The following is a 23,095-nucleotide window of genomic DNA, read 5'->3' as shown; positions in this document are numbered from 1 at the left end:
CGTGCATCTCCCTCAGGTGCACCAGTGGAACCAACATGCAGTACAATAGTTCCTACATGAGAATTTTCACAATAAATGACCTAATGGCATATAAAATATGCATAGTGCAAAACAAAATACATTAACTGAAAGTAAGGCAGTAAAAACCTTGCCAGTGTTTGTGTGTGTGTGTCTGTGTGCGTATAAAAGGTAAATGCTGGAATGTGGCTTGACTGCATTCCATTTATTTAAAAAGATATTGCTCTGAATGAAAAAAAAATACGAGCAAATAAAAAACAAACAAACAAACAAACAAACAAATATGAGTCTGCACCAGTAACCAATCTTGAGAATCTATACTTTTAACCCAGCGATGCTGGATTACCACAATTCTTTGTGTAATGGGCTGGTTAAGGACTGTTATAATGACTACAGCTGGTACAAAATGCTGATGCTCGATCTCTAAACTGTCAGACTTTGTCAAATTCTCACCAGACACTGGTTATACAGTTCAGTTGACTAGAAGCTGCATAGAGAAGGGAGAAGAAGTGATTTGCAGCAAAGTAGGACCAAAGAGGGCAAAAAATTGATAACATTCATTCATTCGTTACATTTCTGAACTTCAGGTTGACCAATTCAAAAAACAACCAATGAGAGCAGAGGATACTCTGGCTGCTGCAATTTTTTGTTAATTTTGCTTGTTTTTAAGGTATTTATACATAGTTATTCATCAGTTTTCATGGTTGCTTGATTCTTAGTTGTTCTTTATTGTCAAATGTTCTCTAATATTCTTTGGTTTCAGTTCCTGTTCTATGTATTAGGTGTTAGTTTTCTTGGATTTATTTGATTAGATGAGATAACTTAAACCTTTATTAATCCCTCGGGTGAGTTCCTCCAGGAAATCCAGTTTCCAGTAGCACAGCACCAACAGAAGTTGCATGTTACAGAGTTGGAATACCAAATAAAGGAAAATGAGCATAAATATATATAAACATATATAAATAAAATTATTTAATAGGAATGAATAGGATAAATAGTGTACTGGCAGATTTCTTTATTCATGTATTAATCACATATTTTAACCATATTACTTTAGTAATAGTAATGGTAATATCACTGCCAGAAGCAGTGACTGCAACACTGCATGTCATGGCACCTGAAGTTCTAATCCTCACACCACATTTTTACATAAGGAAACAATTTTTTGTGTGTCTGATTTATCAGGCTTTTGTGTTTTGGGTTTTTTTGTGTGTGTGAAGGAAACTGTGGTTTTACTGGCGGCTTGTTCGTTATGCAATCACATTGTATTGTTGAAAAATATGTATACAATGTGAAACATATACGGTGTTAAAATCAGTATCACTCTTTTCAAAGACAAGGAGAGTTGATCACATCATTTACAGCAGCACCTCTTGCATCTGTTGATCCAGGATGGACCTCCAGGATGGACCTCTAGTAACTTACACGGCACGCTTCCTTTCATGAAAGTTTACTTCTGCCTTCGAAAAATATAACATTGCAGGGCCTAAAATACAGATTTTGAAGCTTCAAAAAGAAGCATCCAAAATTCAGAATCAGGATTGTGATGAACATGTTTTGTCTGTTTGCGCTAAAACCAAGTTAAAAACATGAAGTTCTCTAAGCACACAAACCACATTTTCCTGCATGACTGTCTGGTGATTTAATTAATCTGTTGATTTTTAATAACTCAGTTAAACATGATTTGAAGCTGATACAATTTTGAAGTCTGAATTCAGAGACAAATGCACAGCAAGATGTTTGGTTGCTTGGTCACCACCAGTGTTGGTCAAGTTACTTGAAAAAAGTAATCAGTAATTAATTACTGATTACTACCCCAAAAAAGTAATCCCGTTACTTTACTGATTACTTATGTTCAAAAGTAATTAATTACTTAGTTACTTAGTTACTTTTTAAAAACATGATTTACAACCTGAATAGGCGATAAAGCGATAGATCTTTCAGCCCAATTCTACTTTTTCTACATAATCCATCATACAAAATGTAATCAAATGGAAAAGTCTCTTTTTAAAACTTGTTTTGTTAGTTTTAATCTTTTAACTTTATGCATGAAGCAAAATTTTAATTATATGCACCATTCTCTGACTGGAAGAAATTAGTTTAACATTTAAACCTATTTTCTGCACATTCCAGCACATAAGATATATATATATATATATATATATATATATATACACTCACTCTTTCAGATGCAAGTAAAACACAGCAGAAAATAAATAAAGTCAAAGACTAGCGGTCCTTTTGCTCTATTTTCACCTGTAAAGCAGGAGTAGGGTAGGCGGAGGGTTATCCTGGTGCAGGTGTGCAGCGGTCAGTGGAAGGATACGGCAGTTTCTCTGTGAGTTTCCCATTACGTCGTTGCGCACTCGGTGCTTGCTTGGAAGTTTAGGGGGTTTTTTTCGCTGTAAAAAGAAGTTTTCTTCCCACGCAGTGAACAGTGGACACTAATGTTTTTGTCACTTTTTACGGAATCAAACTCAAAGTAAGGTCAGTACGTCCACGCTTTAAACGCTGCACGCTCATACTCTCTCCTGCACTCGATATATGATCCATTGTTGATCTGCACACAGCTGTTGTCACAAACGTCGCACTCGCTTACGTCACTGTCATGAGACATTCTCGCAAGAAAATCACGGTTTTAGTAACGTAGTAACGCAGCGTTCCTACGGGAAAGTAACGGTAATCTAATTACCGTTTTTGCAATAGTAATCCCTTACTTTACTCGTTACTTGAAAAAAGTAATCGGATTACAGTAACGCGTTACAAGTAACGCGTTACTGCCGATCTCTGGTCACCACTTACTCAGTGGGTTCTGTGTTATGAAACTGTTGATGTCCTTGCCACCTGGTAGGAGAGAAGTGTAAGTGACTTCATTTTTTTTGTTGTTTTGAGGAGCTGCTAACAGTTAGTGTTACTCATCTCGTAAGGACACAACTGTAAGCATTGCAGCAATTACACCATAAGTTTACTCAACACCAACTTGTGACATAGACAGACAGATGATTTAGATGAGTAGAAGTGTAATCCACATCATGATTCACTCTTCCACAAATACCTCTATGCTGTAAGAAGGCCATTCAACATACTGCCCAACCTGGTTGAAGTGTGGTTAACCATCTGAGCTGAGAATTTCACACATTCTTAGCAGAGCTTTGGTTGAGAGGTCAGTGGAGTGATTCATGGCAATTTGTTTTCTACGATGTCATGAGGTTCATGAGTAATTTTAAGCTGCTGGTTTGGAGGCCAGGCTAGCTATGGGGAAAGAGTATATCTGGGTGATGGTGAGGAGGAAGCATCTTAAACAGAAGCCCCAGGTTCACCACCAACCTGTTCAAGTGTCTAACCACTTTTTCCCACTGGGTGACACACCCACCGGGGATCAAACTCTTGTAACAAGGCCATTCTGTTCTGAGACAAGGGTAAGGGTAAACATATTGAATCAGTGTTATACTTTGCCAAAACAATGTTGGACTCTGTAGCTTTCTGTGGTTCCCTTCCCAATCAGACCAGGAGTGACATGTTTAGCTGCATGTTCTCCTTATTGCTGTCTGTCTGAGTGGTGTCCAAAAAACAATGTGGGCTTCATAGATATTTGGGAAACTTTCTGGAGGAAACCTGGTCTTGTTAGGAGAGACGGCATCCATCCCGCTTTGGATGGAGAAGCTTTCATTTCTAGTAAACTGGCCAAAGTTATTAAACCAATCAAAATATGACTATCCAGAGTTGGGACCAAGAAGCAGAGTTGCAGTCTTACATGACTTAATAATTGGTCAAAAAATTGTTTTACTGTGCCTTACAGGAACCTGGTTACAGCTGGATGTTTTGTTAGTTTAAATGAATCAACACCCCCGAGTTATTCTAATCATCAGAAACGCCCCCTCGACACACCAGCCGAGGGGGTGGTGTGGCAGCAGTTTTCAGCACCAGCCTATTAATTAACCAAAGACCCAGACAGACTCATTTGAAAGCCTGATGCTTAGCCTTGTCCACTCTAGTTGCAAAAGTCAAAAAACAGTCTTATTTTTTTATCATCTATCGTCCACCTCGGCCTTACACAGAGTTTCTGTTTGATTTCTCAGACGTTTTATCTGATTTAGTGCTCAACTCAGATAAAACAATTATTGTGGGTGGTTTTAACATTCATGTAGATGCTAAAAATGACAGCCTCAACACAGCATTTAATCTGTTGTTAAACTCAATTCGCTTCTCTAAAAATGTAAAAGAACCCACCCACCACTTAATATAAAGCACCTTGAGGCGCTATTCTTGATTATTTATACAGTTATACTTAAATAAAAATGAAATAACAGTCACACAGAAACAAAAGTTAATTACTTGCAACTAAATAACTATTATTAGATGATGTTTTGAAGAAAAAGGAAGTAATCAAATGTCCCCGCTTTCCATATACGCAACAGATAAGAAGAAGTTAAGCCATAATTGTCAGGAACTGTTGAGAATAGGTTATCAAGGAAGTGAAACCTGAACCTGCATCTTATTATTTTTCTAAAAATGGCAACCAGAGTGTGCAGCAGTAGGTCAGAGGGCTCTCGAAACGTCTACCGCTCCACCATCGAGAGCGTTCTGACTTACTGCTGCACACTCCGTTTCAACTGCTGCACCGCGGAGGACATGAGGAAACTGCACATGGGTGGGCAATTGGCACCATACTAACTCCCCTCAGAGACATTTATACTGGCAGACTTCAGCAGAAAGCCAGCATCATCATCAAAGACCCCTCGCACCCTGGACACTTGCAAAATAAAATTCAATATTTAGTATTTACTGTAATTTATGCTTAGCTAGATTATTGCAATGGTGTTGTGTTTATTATGTTGCTCTCTTTTTTTGCTTGTTTTCTCTTTTTATTCTTCTCTCATCAGGTGATCCAGGTGATTTTTTTTGAGTGCCATTTCTCACTGTCCCTCTTCCCCTGTTTTTCTTTCGCTCCCTTTCTTTCTTTCTTTCTTTCTTTCTTTCGCTTTCTTTCTTTCTTTCTTTCTTTCTTTCTTTCTTTCTTTCTTTCTTTCTTTCGCTCCCTTCTTTCTTTCTTTCTTTCGCTCCCTTTCTTTCTTTCTTTCCTTCTTTCGCTCCCTTCTTTCTTTCTTTCTTTCTTTATTTCGCTCCCTTTCTTTCTTTCGCTCCCTTTCTTTCGCTCACTTTCTTTCTTTCTTTCTTTCTTTAGCTCCCTTCTTTCTTTCACTCCCTTTCTTTCTTTCTTTCGCTCCCTTCCTTCCTTTCTTTCTTTCTCTCCCTTTCTTTCTTTCTTTCGCTCCCTTCCTTCCTTTCTTTCTTTCGCTCCCTTTCTTCCTTCCTTCCTTTCTTTCGCTCCCTTCCTTCCTTCCTTCCTTTCTTTCGCTCCCTTTCTTCCTTCCTTTCTTTCTTTCGCTCCCTTTCTTTCTTTCTTTCTTTCTTTCGGTCCCTTTCTTTCTTTCTTTCTTTCTTTCTCTTTCTTTCTTTCTCTCCCTTTCTTTCTTTCTCTCTTTCGCTCCCTTTCTTTCTTTCGCTCCCTTTCTTCCTTCCTTCCTTCCTTCCTTTCTTTAGCTCCCTTTCTTCCTTTCTTTCTTTCGCTCCCTTTCTTCCTTTCGCTCCCTTTCTTCCTTTCGCTCCCTTCCTTCCTTTCTTTCTTTCGCTCCCTTTCTTCCTTCCTTTCTTTCTTTCACTCCCTTTCTTCCTTCCTTTCTTTCGCTCCCTTTCTTCCTTCCTTTCTTCCTTTCGCTCCCCTTCTTCCTTTCTTTCTTTCTTTCTTTCGCTCCCTTTCTTTCTTTCGCTCCCTTCCTTCCTTTCTTTCTTTCGCTCCCTTTCTTCCTTCCTTCCTTTCTTTCGCTCCCTTCCTTCCTTCCTTTCTTTCTTTAGCTCTCTTTCTTCCTTCCTTTCTTTCTTTAGCTCCCTTTCTTCCTTTCTATCTTTCGCTCCCTTCCTTCCTTTCTTTCTTTCACTCCCTTCCTTCCTTTCTTTCTTTCGCTCCCTTTCTTTCTTTCTTTCTTTCTTTCGCTCCCTTTCTTTCTTTCTTTCGCTCCCTTTCTTCCTTTCGCTCCCTTCCTTCCTTTCTTTCTTTAGCTCCCTTTCTTCCTTTCTATCTTTCGCTCCCTTCCTTCCTTTCTTTCTTTCACTCCCTTCCTTCCTTTCTTTCTTTCACTCCCTTTCTTTCTTTCTTTCTTTCTTTCGCTCCCTTTCTTTCTTTCTTTCTTTCGCTCCCTTTCTTCCTTTCGCTCCCTTTCTTCCTTTCGCTCCCTTCCTTCCTTTCTTTCTTTAGCTCCCTTTCTTCCTTTCTATCTTTCGCTCCCTTCCTTCCTTTCTTTCTTTCACTCCCTTCCTTCCTTTCTTTCTTTCGCTCCCTTTCTTTCTTTCTTTCTTTCTTTCTTTCGCTCCCTTTCTTTCTTTCTTTCGCTCCCTTTCTTCCTTTCGCTCCCTTTCTTCCTTTCGCTCCCTTCCTTCCTTTCTTTCTTTAGCTCCCTTTCTTCCTTTCTATCTTTCGCTCCCTTCCTTCCTTTCTTTCTTTCACTCCCTTCCTTCCTTTCTTTCTTTCGCTCCCTTTCTTTCTTTCTTTCTTTCTTTCTTTCGCTCCCTTTCTTCCTTTCTTTCTTTCGCTCCCTTCCTTCCTTTCTTTCTTTCGCTCCCTTTCTTTCTTTCTTTCTTTCTTTCTTTCGCTCCCTTCTTTCTTTCTTTCTTTCTTTCTTTCGCTCCCTTTCTTTCTTTCTTTCGCTCCCTTTCTTTCTTTCTTTCGCTCCCTTTCTTTCTTTCTTTCTTTCTTTCTTTCGCTCCCTTCTTTCTTTCGCTCACTTTCTTTCTTTCTTTCTTTCGCTCCCTTTCTTTCTTTCTTTTTCTTTTTCTTTCTTTCGCTCCCTTTCTTTCTTTCTTTCGCTCCCTTCCTTCCATTCTTTCTTTCGCTCCCTTTCTTCCTTCCTTTCTTTCGCGCCCTTCCTTCCCTCCTTTCTTTCTTTAGCTCCCTTTCTTTCTTTCTTTCTTTCTTTCTTTCGCTCCCTTTCTTCCTTTCGCTCCCTTTCTTTCTTTCGCTCCCTTCCTTCCTTCCTTTCTTTCGCTCCCTTTCTTCCTTCCTTTCTTTCTTTCGCTCCCTTTCTTTCTTTCTTTCTTTCGCTCCCTTCCTTCCTTTCTTTCGCTCCCTTTCTTCCTTTCGCTCCCTTTCTTCCTTTCTTTCTTTCGCTCCCTTCCTTCCTTTTTCTTTCGCTCCCTTTCTTCCTTCCTTTCTTTCGCTCCCTTTTTCTTCCTTTCTTTCTTTCGCTCCCTTTCTTCCTTCCTTTCTTTCGCTCCCTTTCTTCCTTCCTTTCTTTCTCTCCCTTTCTTTCTTTCTTTCTTTCTTTCGCTCCCTTTCTTTCTTTCTTTCGCTCCCTTCCTTTCTTTCTTTCTTTCTTTCGCTCCCTTTCTTTCTTTCTTTCTTTCTTTCGCTCCCTTTCTTTCTTTCTTTCGCTCCCTTTCTTTCTTTCTTCCTTTCGCTCCCTTTCTTTCTTTCTTTCGCTCCCTTTCTTTCTTTCTTCCTTTCGCTCCCTTTCTTTCTTTCTTTCGCTCCCTTTCTTTCTTTCTTTCTTTCTTTCTTTCTTTCGCTCCCTTTCTTTCTTTCTTTCGCTCCCTTTCTTTCTTTCCCTCTTTCTCTCTTTCTCATCCCCCAGTCATGTCTGTCCTGTCTGTAACAACTGAAAATAAAATAAAATAAATAAATAATAATAACCAAGGTCAATCAATTGGACCAATATGGCAAGGCTGCGATGATCCACTAGGTAAAGTAAATCCGTTTGGCATCTTTCTTGGCCTTCGGACAGTAATTCTGATGGCTAAAGAACCAAATGGGACAGGCAAAAAAAAGAAGAAGAAGAGAGATAAATCGTCTTATAGACAACACGGTCCATTGCGGGAAAGTCAGTGGAGTCCGTTCAGTCTTGTAAATACTGCGGAAAAATTCATGATTCAAATCTGAACTTTAAAAACTAGCATCTGTCATATTTAAGGAAACTTTCATTTCTACACTGATAAACACATGAGTATTCTATTTTATTATGCTCTTATTGAATGTGTTTTGTCCTTTCCCCTGGTATCAGAGCTCGGATACTTACAGCAGTGGCCAGAAGTTTACATACGCTCATCGCTGGCATGAAGTGATGAGCACACAATAACATGCATACAGAGTGACATGTCAAAGATCATATTCAAGAGACAACCAGCACATGTAAGATTTCATTTATAATACATGATGTGAATCATATTATGCCATTTCTAAAAGATTTGATGAAAGCCCACAATCAGTGTAGAAAAACATCTTAGAAGATGTGGACAGGGTTCTGCGTAAGAGAGACTCAGCAGGCTTCCTAGCAAACTGCTTCCTCTATTTCCATCTATAACCTGAAACGTGTTTCTTGGTATTTCCTGCGCCAAGTTTAAACAACATCACACACTGTTTGATCCAAACAGCATGTACTACATATTGATGTTGCACTACTCCTGACAGTTTCAGGAGCTAGGGGTGGGTGATAAACACCTTTATCAGCAGGAGACAGAAGTGCATCAGTGGCCATCCAGGTAAAAAGCAGATCATGGAGTCATGCATGAAATGCATGGGCAATTCATAAGAGTTCAGTATGGGGGCCCCACAGGGAACGGTTCCTCTTCACCATCTACACTGCAGACTTCTCCTACAACTCCACCCAGTGCTTCCTGCAGAAGTTCTCTGATGACTCTGCAATAGTCACCTCATCACTGATGGGGACGACAGGGAGTACAGACGACTGACCCAAGGCTTTGTGGACTGGTGCCAGCAGAACTACCTCCAGATCAACACCAGTAAAACCAAGCAGCTGGTGGTAGACTTCTGCAGGCACAAACATCCTCCACTGCAACCACTGAACATCCAAGGTACTGACATTGAGACTGTGGACAGCTACAGGTACCTTGGTGTTCATCTGAACAATAAACTGGACTGGACTCATAATTCAGACGCCCTATACAGGAAAGGGCAGAGCAGGCTGTACCTGCTGCGGAGGCTCAGGTCTTTTGGAGTGAAGGGCCGACTCCTGAAGACCTTCTATGACTCTGTGGTGGCCTCAGCCATCTTTTACAGTGTGGTCTGCTGAGGCAGCAGCATCTCTGCTGGGGACAGGAAGAGACTGAACAGGCTGATCCGAAGGGCCAGCTCTGTTCTAGGATGCCCTCTGGACCCAGTGGAGGTGGTGAGTGACAGGAGAATGGTGGCTAAGCTGTCATCCCTGTTGGACAACACCTCCCACCCCATGCAGGAGACTCTGACAGCACTGAGCAGCTCCTTCAGTGGCAGCTGCGGCACCCACGGTGTGGGACGGAGAGATTTCGCAGGGCTTTCCTCCCCACTGCTGTCAGACTCCACAACAAAGACTTCAACTAATCAAACACACACATCCACACATGGGCAATAGCAATAACACTGAGTACAATACTCTTTTCTGGCATCGTTGTATTATACTCAATTATATATAGCATTTGTATTCTATTTTATTCAATTGTATATGGTATTTTATTCTATTCTATTCTATTGTGTACAGTTGCGCACAGTATCTATTGATATCTTATTCCAGTGTTTTTCTTTTTTCTAATTTTCCATGTAACTTTCCACTGTCCACTGCTGTAACAAAACAAATTTCCCACGCGTGGGACTAATAAAGGTTATCTTATCTTATCTTATCTTCATGCATAGAAAAAGAGGAAGAGTGTCTCCTGTGGGTATTGCTGCCACCTGGTGGCACCTGGTTAGACTTCTTATGTCAGGTCATGATGATGGAGTTGAATATTAACAGTATCAGTATCTGGGAAGAATTGAGGAGATTAAATATAATGTATTTTAAAGTACTCTTAATGTATATAGATCATTTAGTGATTACTATAGTTGTTTTTTTCTTTTTACCTGAAAGGTGCTATAAATAATAACTTAATTATAAGTAGGTACAGCACTAGGAACGATTTATCAGAAAGACCTCAAAGGGTGATGCAATGTAAACTCAAAGAGCCACTCATTACAACCAGGTTATACAGAAGAGCATCTCTAAGTGCACAATACATCAAAACCTGAAGATGAAGACCCTACTGGTATTAGTCCTGGCAGCAAGTATAAAGAATTCAAAAATGGCACTCATTAACAATTTTAAATTGAGTGGTTCATCAGTAAATTATTGATGTTTGTTGTTGTTCATATCTCAAACAGGAAATCAAAAGAATCACTGTATTTTTATTTAAATTATTAGTTAATTATTGGTTATACTGAACTACATATCAATAGAAGCCCAACACCTAATATAGGTCATGGATAATGCATTAGTCTTTTCAGTTTCTGCTGTTGAAACTAGTAGTCATCATTTTCTGAGAGGAAGAGTCTCTGATTGATGAGTTATTTTCAGGTTGAGACTTTGACCAGGCCATCGCCACAGACCACAGGAAAATAAATACACCTGTGAAGAGAAAGACATAGTTTGTCAGTTATTATATTAGATGATCAAAGTCCAGTTAATCCTTGACATGATGATCACATACTAACCTTGAAGGGAGTTCAATACGGTGAATACGTAGATCCCAGGGAGTGAAACGTATGTAGTGCTGGCTAACCCCCAAGGTAACCCAAGCACACAGCTGAGGCCCAGCACTGTGACACAGTCCTTCCATAACCTCTTCTTTCTCTCTTTGTTTGTCTTCTTCCAGTCACTGCTGCTTCCAAAGCTTCTATCACCCCTTCTTAGCTCCAACATCTTAAACACCACCAGCCCCAGCATGCAGGCATTGAACACGACCACCAAGAAAGGAAAGGCCACAGTAGTGATGTAGCTGACTACGAGGAGCTTTTGTTCAGACTCGTTGCTTATCCAGCACCTGCTCATTAATAAAGACATAAGAAATGGATTTGCTTAGAAATAAAATCTCCTGGCTCACTCTAATATTAAGTGATACCAAAGATAGTTTCTTACATGTGTTGTGTTAAATTGCTGTTGCTGTATTTCAGAGTGTATTTGCCATAAACACGTGAAATCCCACAAACAGCTGCAACCAGTGTAGGAAAACCTGAAAACATGGAAGACAGAATTAATGTCAGCTGAATGTTCTTTAGGACAGCGTGAGGCATTATTATCACTGTTTCTCTGCTTCTCAATGCTGCTGCAGAGTCCAGACTGGTACATTAAACATGAACATGTTTAACCATCTTGGTTAAACTAACTAACTGCGTAAATGAAGGTTCATTGAAATGAGCTAATTTCTGAGTTTCAGACTGCTTACAGCAGGGGTGTCCAAACTCCGGCCCGCGGGCCCATTTTTAATTGGCCCGCAAGTAATTTTATAAATAGAATAGAAAATGGCCCACACTTCAACTTTTGCTGGAGTGTATTGCACTTCTTTTTTTTTTTTTTTTTTTTGCCTGTCCCATTTGGTTCTTTAGCCGTCAGAATTGTTGTCTGAAGACCAACAAGGAGACCCAATGGATTTATTTTGCCAAATGGATCATCATGGCATTGCCGTATTGGTCCATTTGATCGACCTTTGTTTTTATTATTTATTTTATTTTATTTTCAGTTGTTACAGACGGGACAGACATGAGTGAGGGATAGGAAAGGGAGAAAGAAAGAGGAAGGAAAAGAAAAACAGAAGGGGAGAGGGACAGTGAGAAAGGGGGGGAAAAAAAAAAATAAATCTCCGGGATCACCTGTTGAGAGAAAAAGAATAGAAAACAAGCAAAAAAAACAAAACAAAACAAAGCAACATACTATACACAACACCATCGCATTAATCTACCTAAGTGTAAACAGCAGTAAATACTAAATATTGAATGTTGTTGTGCAGCATGCAGGACAGACAGCGCACAATGTGCTTTGAAGTAGCAGCCAAGAAAGGTGTGATTTAAGTCTACAAACAGTGAACACCTGTGTGCACACCTGTGTGGATCGGCGCGCTTGTATTCAAATGGTTTCCCCATGTAATGGTCTGCAAGAGGATGTAGAGAGCCATAGCCCTGTCCCTCAGGGCATGAAGCAGGCATGGAGGAGATCCAGGCCCCAGACATCCAGAGGTCCCAGAGTGTATTGCACTTCTTAGTTTTAACACCAGGGGGAGCTGCTGTTGATCAAGGCAGTTGCTCCACCAAAAAGGACAATCACAGAAGTGATTTTTCTAACTTTTTTCTAACTTTCTAACACTAAAGTTAAGGTTATATGCCTAATTTCTATTAAGTGGCCCAGCCACTCCTATATTTTTATGCATGTGGCCCTCAGTGAAAAAAGTTTGGACACCCCTGGCTTACAGGGTTCATACGCCTTGTTCAGGGTCAAATTCAAACACTTTTTAAGCACCTTTAAGATCCCTTTTCAAGCTTTTCCAGCACATTTACCCCCCAAAGAATGCAAATTTCAGTTCGCATCACCTCAGTAAGACCATGTGAAAATTAAAACAAATCATCCAAGGTGAACTTAAACATCTTTGTTGTCCTTTTGTTAAGACATAGAAAAACGCACCAGACTGCAAAAGGAAATGGTCGCTTTAAATGTATATAGTGTATAAACTCAAAATGCACATTTTACTTAAGAATTAAGATGTGAAAATGTGATCAGTTCAACTTGTTAGATATTCATCTCCTATTGAAAAAAAAACTCCTATTGAAAAGTCTTCTCATCAGATATTGATGCTTCTTTCCTGTATGACACAAAAAATAGGAGACAGATGTTTGTTTGTTTTTTAAGTTAATTCCTAATAAAACTAACTGTAAGATGTTTAACTACATTGCTGTCTGTATTATTGCTGAAGTCCTAAATGATCACCTTTAAAGTGTTTGTGCTAATAACATCATGTACAGTCAGACATGCATGGAGAACAGCACTGACTGCGAGAGGCTTTGAATAGATCACATAGTTCAATTCAATATATAAGACTTTAAGAATGCACAAGCATCTACTTAAAATCTATTTATTTAATCTATCATCTATGATATTATTATGTATAATTCTAATGCATTGTGACGAGCTCAGACGAGGAGACAGAGGGATTGTTTGGTCTTGCTTCACACAGAGTTAGCCAGGGAGCACAGACGTTTATTAGCATTCAACAGGAAACACAACGCTGCTAACTCAACTGCTCGGCGTAGCTCTAGCATATCAACAACCACAAGAAAAAGGCGCTCTCTCCACCCAGAAACACACAGTCGCAGAGAGAGAGAGCATCACCTGTAACCATGGCAACATAACGCTGCCGCCTGGAACAACAGAACATAGCTGTCAAACCCCAAACAGCCCTGACCCGCTACAGTATTTTGTTCATCTCCGTTAAATAAACAGGCAGTCTTAAAGTATGAAATATTCATTTTTAAAAACACATATAAATGTATCTACTGTCTCAGTGGCTGAGACAGTAGATACAGGCCTCATTGTGGCCTCATTGTGAGCTTGAAGACATTTATAATGTTTAAGTAGTTTAATGTGTAGGTGCTGACGATAAACACATTGTGAATGAAAGCTGGGGAACTTTGGTAGCACAGAAACAAGTGGCTATTCTTTGTGACCATATGGATCGGTCCCTGATATTACCATTATTTCACCCAAAGGCACTAAGTTTATACTTAAAAAAGCTGCAGAAATACACAGAAATATAAACAGTACTTGGTGACAACTTTGCTTTTAGCCTTTACCCCTCTGAGGTCCAGGGTACAATTGGCCATTTTTGACTACTTTTTATTTGGTGTCTATATTTCACCTTTAAAAACTGTTTATCTTGCCAATCTGTTATTTTCTCATTTTGACAAACTGTATAAGCACAACTGATCTAAATTCAGACAAAATGTAAAATACGAGTTATACTTTTGACTGTAAAAACATGTTTAACAAATCATTTTCATGACTTGAAATGCAAATAGAAATTGTACATTTAAAAAAAATATGCACAAGTTTTGCAAACAACAAAGTTATATGGTACTATTTACACCCAAAAATGCAACCAAGGCTCAGACGTTTTTATATAACCATTTAAAACTACTTACAGAACAGTAAGGTGTTCTGCACCAAATAGGAAGGCACACAAATTCTTTATGCAACTCCAAAAAATAATTTGTATCCACTAAGACAGAGGAGAACAGCACAGGGATAAACCTGCAGGTCTGGCAGCAGGTGTGTCACTCCTGTTTTCCACCTGGAGACAGCGTTTACACTGCGATCTGCCTTTTGTGGCTTTTTTGCAGCAACTGTGACATTCTCTAGTAGAAGTGACACACAAAACAAAACAACGACTACACTACACACTAACTACACAAGATAACACACTAACTTGAGACTCCAAACATGGTAAACGTCACAAATCTCTCACGTATCAAAACTCGCTTTCTCTTTCTTTCGCTCACTTGCTCTCTCTCGCTGGTGTCACTCCTAAAACTTCCCCCTCTTCCTAAACAACCAAATGCCACATCTTGCCATGTCATTTTTTGATTGGTCGAAATGGTACATTTTTCCACCAATAGGGAAGGAGTATTTTTTCTTTTCCTTTTTTTCACTCCCAAGCTGAGAGTGTTTGCTAGTGCTGTCCGTAGAAAACGCCGTTTTTACAGTTTGTTCCCCTGCAAACACCACTGTTTTATTCAGAAAAAAACATTGTGTGTATTTTTTATCATACCTCTGGTTTTACATGGCCTATCAACACAATTTAAAAACTGGTGTATAGTTTGAAGTCGGCACTTTCGACCCAAATTGATATTTTGCTTTTACATTTTGCGACTCTTATTTCTCTATCTGATAAGAAAACTATTCAATCAGAAAGTTATTTGTGGTGAATGACATACAGCTACACTTTCAAGCACTTTTAAGCACCACATCTGAAATTCAAGCACTTTTCAAACCTTGAAAATACAATATTGAAATTCTATCATTTTCAAGGATTTCAAGCACCTGTACGAACCCTGTCCTTAAAATTTTGTGCCCCATGCTGACTGCACAGGTGATCTTACCAACAGCTGTTGATTCTAAACAACAGAATAAATCAGAATGACTAAAGCTGAACAATATACGATCGTCCATATCAGATCGTCTGTTTCACAGTATTATTATCTGAACTTAAAACACATCTCTCTAAGACAGCCTTTTCAATTAAGGCCTAATTTATAACAGTGCCATTTAATTACTTTTAAAATACATACAAGAAATTTCGTGATTCGTGATTTTTTTAAGTAGTTTTGTACCTATTTGCCCTAGTGTTTGGTCAGTGTCTATTGTGCTTAAATAGGTTATGCAAATAAAGCAAATTTACTTGACCTTAAACCCTTTATTGTGATGTAACACTTCTACACAATCCACTTTCATTTAAAGATTTGTGACAGTGTATTGCAGAGCAGCGTCCCACCTAAACGACACTCACCCCATCCAATCAGGCTGAGTTTGAGCAGGTACCTCCTCACGTAGATGTTAAAGACCCGGATGAGCAGAAGGTAGAGGTGGAAGCCCTCCAGAGCACTCCAGGTCAGGGTGGCCAGCAGGGACCAGTGTAAAACCAGACCCAGTACCAGGCAAGATGAGCCGTCCTCTTTTTCCTTCAGTTGGACCAGGAGGCTGGACAGCAGGAAGGTGAGATGGAGGCAGAACATCGCCACTGTTAGCTGCATGTGCAGACTTATGGATTTCTCAGGATGCCGCCGACTAAAACAGAAACAGAATTATTCTCTTGTAGCCAACTGTGGAGATAGTGGATATTATCTTGCCTTTTTAGATGTGAGATGATGGTAATAACTCCACACTAATGCAGCAGATAAAACTATATGTAAGAAAGGCCAAGAGGCTGTAGCCTCACATCTCTAATGGTCTCTTAACTAGATGTAGCCACAAAGTTCACTTAATACCACACTTTGAGTAGCAGTCGCCTCATTTGCATAATATAATGTTAGAAATTAAACAGAATATGGGTTGAACTGAAATGGTAAAATCAACAAATTCATTAAACAAACAAATTACAGAGACAAACATGACAAAATCACTCTCAGACAGATATATTAATGCACACAACATTTCTTTAATTAATTACTTTACAAATTTCATTCACAATCACATTTTTTTCAACTATTAATATTATTGAGTTTGTTTTCTTAATGTTCAGGGTTTTTTATGGCATTTCCAGGCCCTCGTAGCAGTGTTTCTTTGAGGCTACTTGACAGAAGATGTCTCTGGGGAAGTGGCTACATTTTGTTTATACCAGTATCAACATGTTGAAAAAAAATAGTTCCCAAAATGTAAGCAGCAACTGAGCTTTTGTGACGCAATCTCTGCAACCTCACACGCTCATCAGTCTTTGCAGAGACAACTGTTACAGGAAGAGGGATGTTTCTTTATACAGGGAACCCTGACAAAAGTTAGCAAATACATCTGTAGCAAAAGTTCGACCCTTTAATTCATAAACAGCACAGTAGGATCTCACAGTATTTGTGTCCTCAGAGGTTTTTGCCACAAACCAGACTCAGATATACTCTGTCAGAGTATTACAGGCTATTAGTAAGCTTGGTGATGCAGAGTATGAGTGCATTCTATTTTATTTTATGTAATTACATTGCTGTGGAGACACACAGTGGACATAGGAGAGTTAGTCTGAGTAAAGAGTTTCTTCTTTCCCTGCAGAGCTCTACAGATACCAGCTGTTTATGTAAATGGAAGCTTGTCTTTGCCTGAAGGGCCGCCATGCATCAGGTGTCATGCAAAGCTAGTTATCCCTGACAGAATTAGTTTCTCCCCCGTCGGGAGCGCAGGGGAAACAGATGCTGTCGGAGCTACCTTGGCACAACAGGTGTCAAAGCACTGACAGCAGCCTATTTGTTCATTTTTTAAATACTGCCACCGGAATGTTCAATCAACTTTCTTAATGCGACCGGCTCCCCTCTACCCTTTCACGCACCTTGTGAAAAAGTTTAGTGTGGAAGAAGTGGTGAAAAGGTGGAGCTGGAAAGCTGAGAGAAAACAATAAAAAAAAACTAAACATAAATGCAGCAAAATGTGTCAAAGTAACGGCATGTAAGCCGTCAGGGTTGCCTGACTGTCAACCAGCAACAAATAGTAACCAATCCTTACAGGTTGCTGGTGCTGCTGCTAACACCAGCTGTAGAGAAGTGAGGAAGCGATGAAGGAATGTGAAATGAAAAAATGTTTTTTTCATACTAGTTTATCTTTCTCAGAATCATTTTGTCATGTCACTAGAACAGGCTGAAACCATCTTGAAAATGGTGAATATTAGGACAGCTGCTGGCCCCGATGCCATCTATGCATGCACACTGCATTATTGTGCTCGTTAGCTCAGTGAGGATTTTTCTACATTCGTACAGAGATGTGTAGAGGGTGGAGACATAACCAGCATACAGAACAAATTAAATGTAACTGATGTGAAGTCATTTAGAAAAAAAACCATATTAATCACAATACTAAAAAAGATGCAAGAAAACTAAATGAGTCAAGATCAGCTGTATTTACACATCTTGTGATTTAAAAAAAATTGATGAGGTTGTGTCCTCGACTGATGACAGATTAGATCCACTGCTGTTTGCTTATAAAGTAAGCATTGATATAGATGATGATAAGCTCATTGTTCTAGATCATACAGCATATAAGCATCTTCTGCTTTTGATAAGGTGCAGCCCCATGTACTGATGGACTGACTGGCCTCTGAGATTATTTTACCTGATCAGATTTTAATGTTACATTTGAATTTTTTAACTGAGAAACTTGAATGGGATTTCTGTAAAATGTCCAACCCTCTCAAACCTATCAAACTCCAGCTCTCCTGAGGGCTGTGTTTTTTCTCCTCTGGTTTTTATCAGACAGCTCCTAGACTTGAAGTTTCCTGATAACACTGCACTGCTGCCTCCTCTTCAGACCTCACAGTCAGGTCTGGCTGATGCTTTGCCTGCATTTGTTAAATGTTTGGAATGACGATTTCCTTAAACTTAATGTGACTAAGAGTGGGTCATTAATCACTGATTTAGGGGAAGACAGCTGGAAGCCAAAGGCTAGCATGAGCATAAGCCAGGTATAGAAGTCCAAATTGTGCATACTTTGTTTAAGAAGCAGTTGGAAACAACCTGGTACTTCTTTAATTCCTTCATCAAACCGATACTCTTATGAAGTTTGTTCTTATTTTTTCATCTCTTATTATAACTGGTCTGCTTATGTTTGAGTGTGGGTGTTGTGGTCAGAGACCTTATCACTGAGCTGCTGTCACTAACGAACTGAATAGCTTTTATACAGTCTATTTTCTCCAGTTTCTCATTTGATCACAATTGGGAACTGAAAACTATAAAGTTTTAAATGTGAATAATATGACATCTACTCACTGTAGATAAATATAGATGAACAAACTGATCAATGCGAAGGGGGCGGAGAGTCCTGATCCAATGTAAGTGATGTAGTTTAGCTTGTCAGCATCAGCTTTTGTCACCGATATTCCTGGATTCTGCAACATAAAAAGATGAAGTTGTTGTTTTGAAATGTATTTTAAATAAGAAATTTGTTTTAGTAGTAGACCAAAATTTGTTAATTGATCAATCGCTAAATTTCCTGTCAGGGCTCTGTGTGCGGGCAGGCGGAGATGAGGATCCAAATGCAGGACTCGGAAAACAGAATGCAACTCAAAACCTCAGCTTTATTAAAAACAAAACATGAAGTGAAGACTGAACACTGAGACCAAAAACACACAGGCATAATCTGAGGGTACGACGCGACACCGAGCACGGGAAAACACAGGGCTTAAATACACAGGGTAGCAATGAGGGAATGGGCAACAGAAAGGAGACACAGCTGGGAGAGATCAGGGCTAACGAGACGGGGGGAACCAAGCTGCACACACTAACATAAGACAAAGACTTTCACAATAAAACAGGAAACATGAATTACTAAACAAGAACGCAGACTTGACACTGAGAGACAAAATAACATGGAATACATACATGGAACTCAAACAATACATGAAGCAGAATAAAACCAAAACCAAAATATAATAAACTCAAAATACTGGGTCCAACGGACCCAGAACCGTGACATTTCCATGTTAAGATGGCAAGATGTTTACATTTTGGTGCAATACATGGTTGGGAATGTATTGGTTGGTTCACCCTTCATCACAACTATATGAAGAGTTAATTATTTTATAAGTGATCCATGTGCTGGCAAAGCTTAAAATTAGAGTGACAGGTGTGCTGACCCATAGCCTTAAATTGTGACTGGTGGCTCCCTCTATCTTTTATATATATATTTTATATATACATCTATGTGTAACACAGTAGTTTGCTCATAGAATAGAATAGCCCTTTATTGTTATTGTACATGCACAACAAAAGTATGTGTACAGTGAACTTATAACTATAATTATAATTTAAATATCATAATTATCATCTTTGAGTGTATTGCTGACATTTCAGCTCTGGTCATTTGGTTGTGGAAAGACTGGAACTAAATACATGGCTATTTATACAGTATAAATTTGAGACAGCCTCTCAATTTAAATTGTTTATCAACATGTTTATCTAATTAAATATTAATTAGATAAACATGGTGTTTGCCAAAGGCTTTTATCATATGTAGGAAGAGATTTTCAGCTCACCACAAGCACAGCAAAGAAGCTCAGATGGTTGCAGCTGCAAATAAATTCATGCGCCATGTAATTTGTGTCACAGCCTTCATTGCTCCAGTAACCTATAAAGAAAACATTCGGAGTAACTGAGTCATTTTATTTAGAAACAAAAACACTGAAGGTTGACATCTCCAATAGTACCTGTTCCATCATTTGCTGATGTTTCCTTCCAAAATACACACGTTCCACTTTCAACCTGGAATCAAAATGAACGGTAAACAGGTTGTTACATTTTCTATTTCAGATGTTCGTCCAACACTTTTGTCTTTTTACCTCTTTGTTGTGTTTGAAGGTTAACGTGATGGGTTGTGAGAGATTCTCGACTGCACGGTTTCCTGCCCGCACACATATGACTGAGTCCCTAAATACTTTGCCATTTCTGCGGTGAATTTGTGGTATCCTACTTTTTTGGGGAGGACTCAGCTGAAAGAAGGACGGCACATAACAGTTATGTTAGGATGGGATTAATATGAAAAAATGTATCTCAAATCTCAAAAACTAATCTAGCCTTTAATCCTGGCAGAGGACTTGTAGTTAAATTTCAAGATATTTTTTTTAAATGTTGGTTAGTTGTAGCTACAGTTTGTACAGCCACAAGCGCAGTGTTATGAACAAAGTATTTGCATTTTGAAGTTTTCTTGTATATTTCTCGCACTTACATGTTTCAGACCATTAAACAAATTGTAATATTAGGTAAAGGTAGCCAAAGATTGTTGTTGTGAGTAGCCTTTTTATAGAACTGTAGTAAGAATGCATTACTTTTCTGAAATAAACATTTTAAAGTCTAATAAAGTTGTTTGTAGACTGGTTGAGGAATTTGTCATATAAGACAAACATTTTAGACTAAATTAAAGCAAACATTTCTCATTGTGGCCCTTAGTGAAAACAACTCTTTATTAAAGGAACAACTTTTAATCATTTTTCATAATAAGCAACAGCTGATTGTGAAGAGACTCTGCTCGTGGAAATATTTAAGTTTTTTTTCTGTTGCCTTTAGCGTTACAAACCTTAAAATAACTGCTGTTAATTACAGAGGCCACCACCAGGACATCCACCTTAGGCACATTTCCTGTGCTTCTCTGGAGAGCTGATGATGGGATGTGAACTCTATGTTCAAATGTAGGACTCACATCAACCTAAAAAGCATACACGAAAACATAACTTTAAAAAATGTGTTGGTTGTCAGTAATTAGAGTTCATTAATACAAAAATACAGAAATTCAGATCAAATGTAACTTTTTCACTTCTAAAAAGCACTTCAGCTCCAAATGACCTCACCTCTTGAAGCGAGTCTACTTTGAGTTGTTTGATGCGTCCCACGGAGCGGCCTGTTTGGCAGGTCATAATTCGATCCTCGTAACAACTACCAACAGATATTTAACACAGTTCAGATATATAAACATGCAAACAGGGATATAAGTGAGGATAAAAAAGACAAACTAATGCAAAGAGATGAGAAGTAAGATCAATTATTTCATAGTGGACCTTTCTCTGCTATTTGATTACTTCATTTGTTTATGGCTATACATTTAAGGGAGAAAAAATGAAACTGCAAGAACTTGAGATGAACAGAAATAGATTCTGTTGTATTTGGTTTAAGCTTCCTTCAGTGCTTTTCAATTTGCACAAAATAACACTGAGCTGTGAAAATCTGACAATAATTAAATAATAATGTCCATATTATCATAGTATCACATTCTACAGCTTTGTCAATTCCAAGCAACTAACAAAATCCAAAAAGAAAAATAAAAAGTACAGTAAATCAGCGGTCCCCAACCTTTTTTGCGCCACGGACCAGTTTATGCCCGACAATATTTTCATGGACCGGCCTTTAAGGTGTCGCGGATAAATACAACAAAATAAAACTAGTACTGGTACCGAAAAAAAAGAAGATTTATTCATAACACACGTGAAAAGACCCAGGAAAACCGAGTTAACGATAAAAACGATAACAAAATAACGCTGAAAACCAATAAAAACCGTGAAAACTATACATTTCACACCTGAACCTCAACTCTCGCGGCCCGGTACCAAACGACTCATGAACCGGTACCGGTCTGAGGCCCGTGGGTTGGGGACCGCTGCAGTAAATCATCCAAATAATGTTTCTAGATGAATCAAGTATGTAACAAGTTTAACAAACGCCAACATACACAATACACTTAAACAATAATACAAAATTATGGTTATTCCAAAGTGTTACACTGTGTTCTTGTTTGAAACAGCAGTATTTGTTACAATGAGTATATGTTAGAGGCTGTATACTAATACTCTAATGATTCTTATTTGATGATGAAGCCACGTAAAACCACTGAAAAGCAGCCGCTGTTGAAAACAATTAACAAGTACTGACAGCATTTATTCATTCATGTAGGACAATTTATTTTTCACAAACAGGAATGCGACATGTACAGTAGAAGCTGCATTACCCTATCCATGACGGGTCACTGTCTCGGCATTCTTTAAGAACATTTTCACAAATGTCTGTCAAAGTAAAACACACAGAAAAGGAAAGACCAAAATTAGCATAATGAATATATTTAAACAAGACTGGAAGCTGATAAAACGTCTAAGTGGCATCTAACACCAGAGACACATGAGAGACAAGATGTTCTTTTACAAGTATTTGATCAGCACTTGTGAAACTGGTTGACTTAGAGTCCTTACTAGCTCTTGGTAACAAAGAAGTGGGGTAATTTTACTTTTTCAAGGATTCATGACTTTGAGATTCACTTCACAAGTATACTCCTTTCAACATAAGAGTGATAACATGGTAGGTTTACTCACCAATAGCTCGGGACATAGAAAAACAGAGGGTTGTTGTGATAAAAAGTATAATCCACATTGCGTCTCACTCATCAACAGATATAGATTTGCTGTAAGAGGTCCACAGGGTGTTTTTCTGTCTGGTTGTGTTTGCTGAATGAGATCAAATGGGAGTTTCACATCTACATATATCACATGCTTTAACAGACCTGTGGTTCACAGCTCAGAAAAGGAAATGACTCATATCAGGCAATTTCTTTCGGTGCTATCACAATAATCAAGTACTTTTAAGTACTAAATTTTCACAGAAATATTAACTGTGTAGAAAAACAGTAGAGCCATTTAAGACTCCGTGAAGACAGTTCTAATATTTTATGTATTTTTAAAAGTGATAAAATAGAAACAGATAAAATTGTGTGCTGTAACTGAAGGACTGACATTAGATGATATCTAGAGTAGGACATTTCTAAAACATACAGTTTTCCTGTGTATGTAGAAGAAAACAAAAAGTCAAGTGACCGTGATCAAGAAGTGCTGATACTTACAGCTTGCTGAGGAAGTAAAACAGGAACTTGCGCCACACCAGTTCTACAGGTTGCAGCACACATAGTAAAATAAGATGCAAATCTTTGAAAATAAAGTCTTTGAAGGTAACTGCACTGCGGTATTTTTCTATTCTTCCTGACCTTTCTCTCTTTACATAGTCTATTTCATT

At 38.7% G+C, this 23,095-nt stretch overlaps 1 protein-coding gene across 2 annotated transcripts; it reads right to left on the bottom strand.

The window, feature by feature from the left end:
- Positions 1-9,259: 9,259 nt before the first annotated feature.
- Positions 9,260-23,095, bottom strand: LOC102784673 (adhesion G protein-coupled receptor G1-like). 2 transcript variants are annotated; one of them, XM_087842618.1, is made up of 12 exons: positions 22,402-23,095; positions 22,044-22,098; positions 20,893-20,977; positions 20,622-20,750; positions 19,888-20,037; positions 19,756-19,810; positions 19,585-19,676; positions 18,320-18,438; positions 15,355-15,647; positions 10,956-11,049; positions 10,532-10,860; positions 9,260-10,445 (listed from the first exon to the last, which is right to left on the bottom strand). In XM_087842618.1, the coding sequence occupies exons 1-12, from the start codon at positions 22,457-22,459 to the stop codon at positions 10,321-10,323; spliced, it is 1,584 nt and encodes a 527-aa protein (XP_087698744.1). In that variant the 5' UTR covers positions 22,460-23,095; the 3' UTR covers positions 9,260-10,320. The 2 variants fall into 2 exon arrangements, with proteins under 2 accessions (XP_087698744.1, XP_087698790.1); XM_087842664.1 differs by having other exon boundaries at positions 15,370-15,647.

This window comes from Neolamprologus brichardi, chromosome 1, assembly GCF_056152115.1.
Source record: "Neolamprologus brichardi isolate AB-2024 chromosome 1, ASM5615211v1, whole genome shotgun sequence".
Lineage (NCBI taxonomy): Eukaryota > Metazoa > Chordata > Actinopteri > Cichliformes > Cichlidae > Neolamprologus > Neolamprologus brichardi.
The sequence above is the reverse complement of the archived record's forward strand: the minus strand, read 5'-3'. Positions and strand labels throughout refer to the sequence as shown.